The 14,036-nt window shown below is 46.6% G+C and overlaps 1 protein-coding gene across 2 annotated transcripts; it reads right to left on the bottom strand.

The window, feature by feature from the left end:
- Positions 1–4,628: 4,628 nt before the first annotated feature.
- MARCKS (myristoylated alanine rich protein kinase C substrate) lies at positions 4,629–10,492 on the bottom strand. 2 transcript variants are annotated; one of them, XM_081188928.1, is made up of 3 exons: positions 10,254–10,492; positions 9,768–9,959; positions 4,629–7,873 (listed from the first exon to the last, which is right to left on the bottom strand). In XM_081188928.1, exons 2-3 carry the CDS (start codon positions 9,864–9,866, stop codon positions 7,106–7,108), a joined length of 867 nt encoding a protein of 288 aa, XP_081045054.1. In that variant the 5' UTR covers positions 9,867–9,959; positions 10,254–10,492; the 3' UTR covers positions 4,629–7,105. The 2 variants fall into 2 exon arrangements, with proteins under 2 accessions (XP_081045054.1, XP_081045053.1); XM_081188927.1 differs by having other exon boundaries at positions 9,768–10,491.
- Between the last annotated feature and the right edge of the window lie 3,544 nt (positions 10,493–14,036).

Raw genomic sequence — 14,036 nt, 5'->3', positions numbered from 1 at the left:
AGAAAAATCCATCATTATCATGGCCATGTTACCTGATGGGCTACATGCCAGTGTAAGGTAAAGGGACCCCTGCCCATTAGGTCCAGTCGTGACCGCTCTGGGGTTGTGGCGCTCATCTCGCTTTATTGGACGAGGGAGCTGGCATACAGCTTCCGGGTCATGTGGCCAGCATGACTAAGCCGCTTCTGGCGAACCAGAGCAGTGCATAGAAATACAATTTACCTTCCCACAGGAGCGGTACCTATTTATCTACTTGCACTTTGACGTGCTTTCGAACTGCTAGGTTGGCAGGAGCAGGAACCGAGAAACGGGAGCTCACCCCGTCGCGGCGATTCGAACCGCCGACTTTCTGATCGGCAAGTCCTAGGCTCTGTGGTTTAACCCACAGTGCCACCCACGTCCCTTACATTGCCAGTGTAGGCAGAGGCAAAAAGTGGATGGAGCAACTGATAAAACTTTTACCTTTGTACAATAGGTTGCATTCCAACAACAACACAAAAGTCCGCTTCCCCTTCCCACCCTTCCCCCCCCCCCTCTCTCTCTCTCTCTCTCTCTCTCTCTCTCACACACACACACACACAAACACACACACACACACACAGTTCTTCATCCAAGCAAGAGGCATTATCCCTGGCCAAGGATACATTCCACTGGATAACACACTTGAGGGCTTGGAGCAGGGACATTGTGTGTGGGGGGGTGTGACCTGGGGAAGAGACATGGTCTGAGAACCGTCCTAAGGGCCTGATAGAAATGCCTGGAAGGCTACTCTTCACTTCCAGGCCTGAGCTTCTCCACCCTTGGTGCACGTGAAATTATGTGGTGCATGAAAAGAGATGGAATCCTTAAGGAACTCAGCACACATTAGCATAGCTCCGGAGTTGTCTTCTGCAGTGCAGGATGCAAATGCCAGCAAACGGTTAAGCAAAGGTCAGAAAGCAAGTTGATTTCTCTGGCTGAAATCAACCAAGCACATTTGCCCCATGCAGTTCCAGGAAGGCTTGATGACATTCAAAGGCAATCTAAGACTTGCAGGTAGACACCAATGGTCTTATGAAGATAGTTGACCTATACTCAGTGCCCAACCGGAGAAGAAGGAAAAGAAGAAGAACCCTCTTTTTCCTGCTTTGATTCTTATTTGGTTCAAGGATTAGTGGACTTGGATTTCTTAAAAAAGGAAGTGCATCTTAACCTGCGGAAATGGGGGAAAATCTCACATGCAACAAGATTGTTCTTCAATTTAAGTTCACATCATATTCACATTAAATAGACAGCTTGGTTTTGTTTTGAAGCACCCTAGGCAAACCCTTCCACACATACAGATGAGTAAATTAGCACTTTCAATGTTAACTTGCTTTCCTTATTCCAAGGTAAATTGATTAATGGCAGTTTTATTTCTACATTGTCCCATGTAGTCATACACAATTATTATTCTCATGTCTCCCTGGAGAAATTGTGGTGCCCAGAAGCATGCAAACATACTTATTTGTCTCCAGAAAATGTTAACAAGTAACTATCAACTGCAACACTGTATAACAGGGGCGGGGGAACAGTTCAAAATAAATATTCTTTTCTTCTTCAACATGTTTCAGTCTTGAGTGTCAATGCTTTTGTAGGTCTTTGAAAAGGCCAATCCCAAATATATTCAAGTGCTTACTAAAATTACAGCTCAGTTACAACCACTTTTTGATTAGCTGGCGTAAAGTGCCCGGAACAGCTTGTAAACACTTTCAAACCCCACTTACTAAATGTTGGAAATATTATACAGTCATTAGGTACAGAACCTTTAAAATAGCTTTTAGGAAACATATTTGGCAATTCTCATAATTAGTCAAGAGTATACAGGCATAAATAGATACTGTAAGTTTATCACAGCTTTGGCTGTTGGTTTCAAACCATTCCTTCTACATTCAAGCCATATTCCAGATAAGCTAACAGAAATGAATTTGGTAGATGTTTACTTATAGGCAATGTGTGTGCCAGGGGCAGACTGAGGGAGGCCTTGGATTCAGAGAATCCTACCCAGGAAGAAAATGAATCCAGTCCTGATACTGGCATAGGGAATTTCCCTCCCATAGGAACCAATGGGCGGAAAATAAAAGAGGAAACACACAAAAATTGCTTGGGGAAAATCTGCCACCCCACAGTCTCTGCCCTGACTGGTGCAAGCCCAAAAGGGCTTGGATAGGGTAGTTTCTATGGCATGAATGCCCCCCCCCAATAGGATTGCTATGACATAGTCCAACATTTCAGAACACTTGCTGCTCTTCCATTTATTTCATTGCAATTCTTTACACAGGGTGACATCACCACCACCTAATTTTAATGAATATAGATCAGGAAGATTATGGTTGTTGTTGTTTTTAACAAAAATAGTAGCACTGGGAGTGGGGGGCGGAATCACTGGTTATTAATCTGTGGAAGACAAAGCTTTATGGTGGATTTAGATTATCTTTGTTCTAAAATATTTGGCAGCCTGTGAAATTTCCAGTACAATCCTATACACGTTTACTCAAAAATATGCCCCACTGAATTCAATGGAACTTGGTACTAGTGGGTTTAGGAACAAGTACAATGCACTTTGCTGAAGGATGCCACTGTATAAGACTCCACAGCTAAAATTTGTTGAACCACCAGGATGTTCAGAGAGCACAAGCTGGCTATTGCACACAATCCTTTCAGAAGAATTTGTTTTAATCAGTTCTCAGCTTGGTGACAACCAAATGTGTCTTGTTGAGCAAAAACCCACTTGTGCAACAGGACTTTTGGTTTCTCTTCTCTCTCCTCCAGCCTAGGGAAGTATCATCTCCAGAAGATCCCTCAACCCTCTGGAGTAACCATTTTGGGAATGGGGACTGCAGGGGAGCAAGGTCCCATTACTGTATGTGATCACAACAGACATCCATTCATGTTATGTTGAATCTCATCTGTTATCTTAAAAACCTACTATAATTTACTATGATCAGGCTGCTGGAAAACATTGTTAGCGATCATGATGGGCCAAGCCAACAGAGCGTCAGGACTTAAATCTTTGCATTCAAATCTCAACTCAGACATAACAAAAATGGTCTCAGGTCAGTAACTCTGAGATTGTTACATTTCCCACTGAAATCAATGGGGATTGTATCTAAGTACATATCTTTTGAACTGGAAGTCCAGCTCCAACCACATTTTCTCAGAAGTGGGATTTACTTCCACGTCTGAAGGCAGCACTGTTTAGGGAAGTTTTTAAGGACTGATGTTATTACAGTATTATGTTTTCAGGTATGTTGTAAGCCCCCCAAGAGTGGCTGAGGAAACCCAACCATATGGGCGGGGTATAAATAAATTATTATTATCATCACATATGCATGCCTTGAATTACAACACTGATTCTTCATTGGTTTAAAAAATGGAAATCACGATCTAGCACATGAGGCTTAATAAGATACCAGCACCTAATTCACCCTTAGAAAGAAAGTGCTATTTAACGAATGGGCTGCTTCAAGGTAAGAATGCAGCTTCAGTACTTTTGTTCATCAAGTACTGTGTAAGTTAGCTGCCAATTCAAAATATTCAACAGTACATTTCCATGGTAAACTCAATTGTTCCATAGAATTCTATTGTGTGCTATTCTTTTTCAACATCCAACGATTTAATCCTCCACTTGCTATGCAGCGGCACTCATTTAATTAGGTAGTTCCACTATGGGACATCTGATAGTATATTGTTTGAGAAATAATCCCTGCAATAATTTAAAATCCACAGCAGTGTTTCCTGTACTAGGAAAATAAACGACTGTCCAACATTAAGATAAATTATCCAACTTCAGTGTAGACTGGAATCTAGCAGACTACTATAGAAGGCTGCATGGCTGTCTAACCTAGCATTTTGCTTCCAATTGGCTAACCAACTGTACTGGTGTCAACAAAGCACTTTTCACTCACGCTACTGCTTGTAGAAGCCAGACATGTTCAGGGAGGAGAAGCAGAAATTTGTTAACTATGCAGTTAATTCTACAAGTGACCAAGAATCTTGAGTGATGCAATAGTGGACATCTTTGGGGGATGGATGGAAATAATTAGTTTAACATAATTAAGAAACCAAGACATGTAATCTGCACATTTCAGAGAGTGTGAATTCCAGCCATTCTATATATCGCACAGAGCAATCTTCCCAACCTGGTACCCTCCATATTCTTTGGTTTAGAACACCTGTTAGTCCAAAGCATCTTGTGAATACCAGGTTTGGGAAGACCTGATACAGAGGCAAATCAAAGGTATTGCTCTACAGAGAACTGCTGCCCCACAAAGTTCTGAGATAAGTGTACCTTACAATACATGCGTTTCCCAGTTTGCAGCATTCCAGATGGCTCTGTTCTATTGAAAGCAGTGGGACTTGATATATATAAAACTGTGTCCTAGCTAGTTTTTGGAGATGGAGAGAATTCCAATTAAGTGCAGAATATGTAAAAAATAAAAAAAATCAAGCCCAGCTTTATTTTACTGACTTAAGAACACACATTTATGACGCACCAAGAGCAACAGAAGAGAGGAGCGCAGCCATGCTGTTGTCAACATTTTATCAAGAGGTATGAATGTTGTGTTCCCAACAGATGCAGTCCAAGAACGACACCGGTATGGAAGATCTCATTTTACATCCATTTATTTCATCCCATGGCCATTTAAAGCATAATAGTCAATACATTTCTAACACTACAGAGAAATAATACCAGGGTGACCAGAGTATATATACAAGCCAAAAATAAAAAATAAAAAAGATGTGGACAGCTGAATAAGAGTATGTATTCAGTATGGAATCCATTGAACTTCATTCAGCTCAGGCTTTGTTCTTTAGGGAACAAGGTGCTAATGTGCCACTCTCATATAAAGTGAGTGTAATTGCTTCCAAAGCAAGTTACTGCTGAAAACATAGATGGAAGCAAGTTAAGTGTAACACTAAATTTCACCTATAAACCTAGGAGCAACACTTCCTTGAATCAATTTCCACCCTCCAACACCATTACTACTCTGTATTTGTTTTTTGTGGGTTTTTTTGTTTTTTTACAAAAGCCTACTGTTTTATTAAGGCATATTTTGCCCTGAGCAATTTTGGTGGAAATTAGCCCAAAAGTCTAAACAGTTAAAAGGCAAGCACCAAGTGACCCTTTTGTAGACAAATATAGCAATCTTTTTTGTTTGTTTGTTTGCTAGCTCACCTATTAAGCTGGGAGTAACATACAAAAAGTATTGCTCAACAATTTGGTAGAACAAAAACTTTTTTTCTTTTCTTTTTTACTTTAGGCCAAACTTCCAAGGCTGGCAAGCTTAAAGTTAGGCACTGAAGTAGATGCTGAAATGGTTAAGAAGTCGCATGTAAGATTGGACCTTTGCTGTCTTACACCTGAATTCAGGCATCCCTGTTTGAAAACTCAGGCTAAGCCCAAGATATCCCAAACAACCACAGCCAAAGTGTCAAGTCAACTCAAGCTAAGAGATAATAATCTAATGTACCATAAAGTGGTCCTCAAGGCTCTGACTACACACATATCCATTCTAGCTAAAGTCAACTTGTGCAAGCTTGTTGTGAACACACTTATCTTGTCCCCCCCTCCCCCCCAGATCTGACATATTAGCCAATCATATGTCCAAAGTAGCACAGGTTATTCATTCAAAAGCCAATGCACATCTCTATTTAGAAGGCCTGAATGCTCTTCCCTCTACAGATACAGCTTTTAAGTAGGGCCAGAAGACCACACAATCCGTAATTTAGAAATAAAGAATAATGTTAAGTGGCAAACAAGTGCCTTCTTTTATACAAATTTAGACAATACAGGCTATCTACTAAGCTATCAAGAGTATCCAGAAAAAGAAACACAGCCAATTCTACATTTTATTCACATTTATTTTTCGCTTTTAGTGTGCTCACAGAAAATTAGAACACCTTAAGCAGGAATTTAATAGCAATTTTGTAAGCAAAGTTACATTCCATCTCTAAGTCAAATTGGTCAAAGCTTCTCCAGTATTTACAAAAACATGATAGACAAGATGCTACACAAAAACCATTGCATCTGAAACTGGTTTTTATTCTTTATTCTGAAAGACAACTGGAAAAAGAAAGCATCGTCTGCTGTCATCAAAAACATACCACAGTATAAACAGTAACCATTCCACTTATCACAGCTTGGTTGAGTTTAAAATTGTGTGTGGTTTTTTTTCTTTTTTCTTTTAAGGTCCAAGATTACTGCAATTTTACAAAAAAATAAAAATAAAATGGGCAGGGTGGAAAAAGTTGCAAACTTAATGTGCTTCTGGATATCAAGATTTGTTTTTATACAATAGTCACAGTTAAAAACACCCTGCTGGTAATACATAATTACACTTTATTAAGGTCATAAACCAGCAATAAACAATAAAGCCTATACAACTTGTATTTCTACTTAATCACTGACTGGTACAGCTAACATGAGATAAGTGAAAGTTCCTATGGTTTAAATGAATTTCCTAAGACTATGATCTTTTTTTAAAATCTGAGTATTGGAATTTTTCTTCTTCCTTCTTAGTCAAGACTTGTAGTGTTGTAAACCTTATAGAACATCTGCCTCACAAAATACATTGTAATAACTTTCTTTTTTAAAAAAGACTAACCCCTTATTTCTTGTGGCACATTTTCTTGGCAAATTATCTGCACCACTAATTCCCCACTGTGACCCCTTATCACTTCATTTGCTATCCCTTTATTGACCCATCCATTTCCTTCATATATGGGCATGTCCATAGATTGACAGAGAAAAAAAAAGTTTACATTTTGAGTAAAAGATGCAAAGTATGCAAAAACATTAATACTGATGCAAAAAAAAAAAAAAAGAGGAGGAGGAGGAGGAACGAGGCAGAGGGAGGCGTTTAGTCTCTCCTCTACCGGTTGGAATGGTGGTAACAGAATGATCTGAGATGGGATCTGTGGGTAGAGACAAAAAAGAGAAAGACATCTTTTAAATCAATCCCTGGTTGTAGACAAGTTCTCCAGAACCAGTACCTGGCACCACTCCAAACAAACAAACGGGGGGGAAGAAAAGTTCAATCATCTCAAAATTGCCAAATTTTCCTCTCTCTCTCGCTCTCTTTTTTTACTCTGCCGACTCAGCTGGTGGAGCTTCTGGACTAGACTCGGACGGGGCTTCCTGTGTAGGAGCTGCCGCCGCTGCCGCCGGCTCCTCTGCTTTGGGCGCCTCTTGCTCAGTTGAGCTGGCTTCGGGGGCAGCGCTGGGGGCAGCTGGCGCCTCTTCCTGCTTCTCCTCGGGCTTCTGCTCTTCGGCAGGCTTGGCCTCCTCTCCAGCAGGCTTCTCGGGCGCAGTCTCTTCCGATTTGGCCTCCTGAGAGCCCCCGGCCTCCTCTTTGGCCTCCTCTGTGCTGCCGGTGGCGGCGGTGGCAGCGGAAGGAGACGCCTCCTGGGCGGCCGCTTTGCTCTCCTCCTCGTTGCTGGTGGGCTCTGGGGTGGCGGCCGCCCCTTCCTCTTTGCCCCCTTCTCCCGCAGCGCCCGCCCCTTCGTTCTCGGCTCCTTCCCCAGACTCCTTTTTGTTCTTTTTAAAGGAGAAGCCGCTTAGCTTAAAGGACTTTTTGAAGGAAAAGCGCTTCTTTTTTTTTTTAGGGGTCTCGTTGCTGGACGAAGGGGTGGCTGCCTCCTCGGCCTTGGAGGAGGACTCCCCTTCGACGGGAGAGGCCGGCTCCGTGCTCTCAGCCTCGGCCGCCTCCTTCTCCGAGGCAGCCTCCGAAGGGCTCTGCTCCTCCTTCACAGACTCCTCGGCCGGAGCGCTGCCGTTCGCCTGGACCTCCTCCTTGCCCGCCTCGGCGGCAGCTGGCGAGGCGTCGCCATTCACCTTCACGTGGCCGTTCTCCTGGAAGAGATGAACTCAGCGTTATTCGAGGAGAAGGGGGAGCGAGAGGAAGATCTCTCTCACGTCAAGCGCAGGTGGACACAGGACTATACACACCCTGTTTGTGCCATTGAGGCACTTTCAGTCAAAGGGATATGAATCTAGTCAAAGGAAGCTAGCATTGCACAAATCAGTTTGTGTGACAGAACTCCCTGGGCCAGCCACGGCAGCACGTTGCCAGTGACTTTCCCGCTGCTTTTCCCGAGGAGCGCGCGTGACGCAATGGCCGGGCTCTGGAGAGGGGAGGCGACGCCATTCAGACGCAAGCCCCTCCTCCCCGCGCCCTTTTCACTCCGGCTCGTCCCTTCAGGGCTCCCCCCACCCAGCTATTTGGGCGCGGCGTCAAGTCAGCGTCGTTTGGAAACACGCCGCGTGGCCGCCGTCCACGCTTCTTCTTCCCTTCTGCGATTTATTTAACACTCCCCCCCCCGCGCGCGCGAGCATCACCCATCATCTCCACCACCTTTTCTCAACACACCCTGCGAGAATCGAACGAGGCCAAGGCAGCGAGGAGTCTCCGCCGGCAGAGGGCACTGCGGCTCCATTTTGCCAAATCCACCCGAAGGAGGAGCGAAGCGCCGAGGGAGGAGACTTCGGAGAGAAGCGCTGGCGAAGCAGGAGGAAGCGTCGCCTTGGCCAGGATCGCCTCTGCTGGGCGAACAAAAGCTCCGTCCGCAGCTTCTCCCAGCCCCTTCCTTCTACCACCTCCTCCTCCTCCTCCCTGGTGCCAAACGGAGAGACAAATCCCCACCTCCCGCCCACCGTAGTGGAAGGAGCGGCGCCTCCGCTCCCCAGCGCATCGGTTGCCTTTTTATTTCTATGCAAAGCGCGCCTCCAGCTCCTCCGTGGAGTGGCGAGGCGACGAGACAGCAGCTGCCGCTAAGAGGCGTGGTGCAGCCCGGCGCCCTCCACAGCGTGGCGCGCACGGCCGAGAGCGAAGCGCCGCCACATGCAACATGCACATGCACGCGGTTGCAGGCGCGCAAGCCGCCCGGGCTGCCCCACGTTCAGCCCGGTGCCGTCGGCACGCTCGCGCATCCCTTAGCAACAGCTCTCCAAAGCGCGCGCACAGCAGCGCCTCTCCGAAAATCTCGCCCTAATCTCCCACCAATGCCGGGAGAGTAGCCTTGGCTACAACAATAATATGCACACGGGGGGGGGGGAATCTCGTAGTGCCGTCTACGATCAACCACATTCAGCGTGTGCCGCAAGCTTGTATGCAGGCAACCGACAGAGCGAAGAAGGATCCAGCAAGCAAGATGGAGAAGACGGTCTCTTAGCCCCTTCCCCAATACACACGGACAACTCTCCAGCGCCCCCCACCCACCAAGCACCGCTGTCGCTTGCCATTGCCTTATCACTACCAAGCTCCACTACACTCTCCTCACGCGCCAAAGAGGAGAAATTGGGGGGGGGGAGAGAGAAAGAACAGAATAGGGGCTGCTACAGAATAGGAAGCCATAGAGAGAGGAGCACACGATCACTTCCAACCAAGAGCACGAATACACCAAAAAGGTCTTCAAAGATGCCGCCAGTCTATAAGAAGCAAACTGTGCACCACGCCAAAGGGAAAACACATCTCACTGTACACAAGCATCTAGCAAATTTCTGCCTCCACCACACTACTACGCCTAAAACACTGGGTCCACAGCAGTGCGAAAAGCCACTCCTTTTCATTACCATTCTTTTAAAGGGCTGTAGTCAAGATTATTATTTTTTAAAGCCATGCATCCCCACCAAGCAAGAAAGTGGGAGCCGAACGAAACACCGTGCACACCATTTATTTTCTTCAAAGCGAGAGAGACATTATTCCATTATCACCATTCTTCGCTTCTCCCCATTGCACCCCGCTTACCTGTCCATTCGCCTTCGAAGGCGACGCAGGCACCGCTTCCCCGGGCTTCTCGGCGGCGGCTTCGCCTTTTGCAGCGTTCTTGGAGAACTGAGCACCCATGCTGGTTTTATTCAACAAAGAAACTCAACAGATCCAAAAGAAGGGGGGAAACAAAGAGCGGTGGGTTCGTATAAATGCTGGGAGACCAGCAGCCTGAAGAGCAGCAACACAAACACACACCAGAGGGGGAGGAGGAGGAGGAGGAGGAGGTGATGGGGGTGGGGGTGGGAAAAAAATAGAGAAGACAACCGATTATTTTAAAATATGTACACTCCCGGATTTTTTTTTTATTAAAAAAAATTTAAAAGCTGGAGAGGTCAAAAAAGCAGCAGCGCAGAAGCAAAAGGGGGGGAAAAGGAAGGAGGAAAAAAGTCGAGCAAAAATATTAGAAGCCCAAGGTTAGTACAAAAAAAGAAGTAATAAAAAATCCCAGATTTGTAGCCGTACTGTAGACAAGGGGAAAATGGAGAAATCTCCCTGGTCGCTAATAAGATGCGGAGTCCAACGCCCAAGTGCACAGATGAATGGGCTTCCCGAGCGCTGACGGCAGCCCCCGCCCGCCGCCGACCAATCACGGCGCCGCCAGACAAAAGAGGGGGCGGGGCCTCCAATTGGAGCGAACAATGGAGCTGCGATTGCAAATAATTTGAAATCGGCCTTGGACTGATAATTAATACTCCGAAGAATATAAATAAATTAATGAGATTAGAGCGTGCACCCCGATTTCTCTTTAAAAAGCGGGGTAGGTGCGGGGGGGGGGAATCGAACGCTGCACGGTGGGAGACAGAGTTTATTTCCCTTTCCTTTCGCTGGCGGACGAACACTCCTCATAAAAAGCGGGGGGGGGGTGAGGAAGAGGGGAGAAGGTATCCCTCTTCTTGCAGTGGTGGGAGCCTCTGTTGGGTGTCTGTCTCTCCGTGTCTTCCTTCTCCTCCCCCCCCCAAGCCCCGTGTTAAGTTAGAGACAATGGTTTGACTTGTGTGTGTGTTTGTGATTTCATCTTCTCGCCCCCGCTGCCTCCCCCCCTTTCCATGCCTCTTCCTCCTCCCCCTTTTCAGCTCGAAGAGGTGGGTGGGGGTGGAGGACTCAACAGATATGGAGGCTCGAGGTTTCGCCCCCCCCTTTAATTGGTTGCAATTGTTCAATCGTCCCAATTTGGAAGGTATTTAAACCACGTAGATCAAGTTTCGCCAAACGAGATCACGAGTTGAACGTTATTAGGTCTGTAGGCCAGATGTGAAAAATGCTTCCACCAGCTGCCGTCGCCGCTGCTGCCATGGCTAAGGAAAGGGAGAGTGCCCTTCCCCCCATCAATATTGGTTTGAAATAAAATATTTTGCGAGGAGTCTACGGGTCTAATTAAATCTCGCTGCCTGATTAACTTTGATTTGTATCTATTTTTTTTTTAAAAAAAGCTGCTGAGACTGCAAAGCCCCTTTAAAAAAATGATGATGATGAAATGAAGCCAATGCCATCAAGAAGAGCTGCTTGTGTGTTTTCCAAAAAGAGCGAGAGAAGCGTCCACGTGTACTTGGAAAACGCTCCTAGCCAAATGGAACGGGAGTCTTGATTCGTTTCCATGTGGTGCACGTCGGAGCCATGATGGCTTGTGTGCAAACGCGAATGGTCTGGATTTCGACAGAGGCAGGGGAGGGGGCTTCCCACCTTAAGCACCGCGCAGCCCGATCCTATACTTCGCCTCCTTCCCTTCCCCCACCCATCGAAATCCGTGAGCTTTGGGCACACCTAGCTTTGCATTGTTTAGAGTACAACCCTAGCATAGCTTCACGGTGGGCTTTCTCCCCCCCCCCCTTTCCGCCCGTTCAGTTTAAATGGCTACAGTGGAGTGATAGCAAACGCCGAGCGATCTCTCCTCTCGCTGCTTCGAAAGCAATCACATCACTCAGGATACCAAAATGCCGGTGGGTTGAGGTTGGGGGGGGGTTGATGGTTTTTAAAAGGGGGTTTGCAAAGCAGCAGCTCCACAGCCCACCCTTCTCCCTCCCTACGGACTTCATTGTGTGATGGCTCCAGATTTGTGCACTCACTGCCGTTCAGTAATACCCCCCCTTCCCTTGCCAACACTCTAGTATTTTTAGCAAGATGGCACTCAGTCAAAGAATATTTAGTTTCTTGTGGGCAAAATACACCACGAGGCATTTGGTTTTTACATCAAGCTTTCCTCCTCTCTTTCCCCCCGCCCTCCCCGCTTCCTTCCTTATTCCCTCGCCTCCCCCGCGGTATTCCTTCAAATGCAATTCCTTTCTCCAGCCCGGAGGACGGGGAAAATGGATCGCGTGGTGGAAATCCATTAGTGCCAACCGCGATTTCTTTGTTTTAATCATTATTTCTCGCTCTTTTGGAAAGGGGATGGGGGACGACGACGGCGACGGCGACGGTTTTAGACACGCTGCTTCAGCTCGATGCATTATTCACTCTCCAAGTTATATTCCCCTAGAGCCCCCCTTTTTTTTGTAGATGTGCATCGTGCCAACAAACAGGGCTTATCGCCCTTTAGGGAAATCGGGCAGGCAGCCGGCAGCACTAGTTGATGCAAACCAACAGTGTGCGTGTGTGTGTGCACATGTGGCAGTCCCCAACCGAAACGTCATCTGGATAAATCCATTAGCATCCAGGTGCAGTTTTGGAGCCTGTTGATTTTTCGTCACTGGAACACCACCATATTCCCTTCCATCTCCATTATTTGGGAGCTGTCGGTTTAAATCGCTGCTGAGAATCCTGTCTTAGGAGGAATAGGAAGGAGGCAGCGGCGGCGACGGCCACAGGCATCTCTTGCCAGCATCTGCATCAAAGGGAGGGCAAACTGAGCTAGTCTGGGGACTCCTTTCTTTTCTCTCGGCCAGCCTCATTTGAGAAGGCTCGGCTCCTTTATTGCTCCTTTGTTACCCCGGCTGCATTGCTTTTGCAGGGTGCCTATTTACACGGTATCGGCTGGTTGCCTAGGCGACGGCCGGGGAAGATTCGAAAGGGAGGGGAGGGGCTCGCGTGAGAGGGAGGGAGCGAGCGAGCAAGCGAGGGCGAGGCGCGGCAGCACCAAGCAGATGGACCCTCAAGAGGGGCGGGGGTTGGGTGGAGAGGAAGATGGGCTGCTGGAGTTGGGAGGAGACTCGCAAAGGAACCAGCTGGAAGAAACCCCAAGAGAGCAAAGGAGCTCTGAGAGCGGGGAGGGGGGGGATCATTTCCTTTCTCTGAACAACTTCTTGGAACCATTTCCAAAGGGGGAGCCATGTTTGTTGATTATTTATTTGTTGCATTTATTCCCTACCTTTTCTTTCGCCAAAGTAGGTTAGGCTGGGAGGCAGTGACTAGTCCAAAGGCACACAGTGAGTTTTTATGGCCAAGTAGGGATTTGAACCCTTGTCTCCCAGGTCCTAGTCCAGCACTGTAACAAGGGAGCCAACTCCTAGGGGCTGAGGTCCTTTCAACCCCCCACCGAAATATTTGAAGGGGCTGCCTCCCCCTCACCCCCAGTTCATGGGCATTGCTATTCAAACCGTGTGCATGCACTGCATCTTGTGATAATCATAATAATTTTATTATTTCTATCCTGCCCATCTGGCTGGGTTTCCCCAGCCACTCAGGGCAGCTTCCAACAGAACACTAAAAACAGAATAAAACTTCAAACATTTAAAACTTCCCCAAACAGGGCTGCCTTCAGATGTCTTCTAAAAGTTGGATAGTTACCGTATTTTTCGCTCTATAAGACGCACCAGACCACAAGACGCACCTAGTTTTTGGAGGAGGAAAACAAGAAGAAAAATATTCTGAATCTCAGAAGCCAGAACAGCAAGAGGGATCGCTGTGCAGCGAAAGCAGCAATCCCTCTTGCTGTTCTGGCTTCTGGGATAGCTGCGCAGCCTGCATTCGCTCCATAAGACGCACACACATTTCCCCTTACTTTTTAGGAGGGAAAAAGTGAGTTATAGAGCAAAAAATATGGTATTTATTTCCTTGACATCTGATAGGAGGGTGTTCAGTTATGATCAATTATGCAGGGTGGGGCTTACTTCCCCTCCCCAAATTTTATTCAAGTTGGCTCCCCTACATTGTAACCATTATGCTGCAATGGTTCTCGGCTTGTTAGCCTACTGTAGCAAAACCAACAATGACAAAGAGTCTTGTGGTACCTGAAAACCTTTCACACATTTACTGTGACATAAGCTCTGGCAGACTGTGTGGTGCATAGGATGAAAGGAACTCAAGTCTATG

This window comes from Podarcis bocagei (genome assembly GCF_964188305.1).
Source record: "Podarcis bocagei genome assembly, chromosome: 3".
NCBI lineage: Eukaryota > Metazoa > Chordata > Lepidosauria > Squamata > Lacertidae > Podarcis > Podarcis bocagei.
Note: the sequence above shows the minus strand (reverse complement) of the source record. Positions and strands in the feature narration are given on the sequence as shown.

Excerpts from the sequence above, each read along its gene's own strand:
- MARCKS (XM_081188928.1), bottom strand. The coding sequence starts at position 9,866 with ATGGGTGCTCAGTTCTCCAAGAACGCTGCAAAAGGCGAAGCCGCCGCC. Across the intron at positions 7,874-9,767 it reads CTTCGAAGGCGAATGGACAG|GAGAACGGCCACGTGAAGGT; the intron begins GTAAGCGGGGTG and ends CATCTCTTCCAG.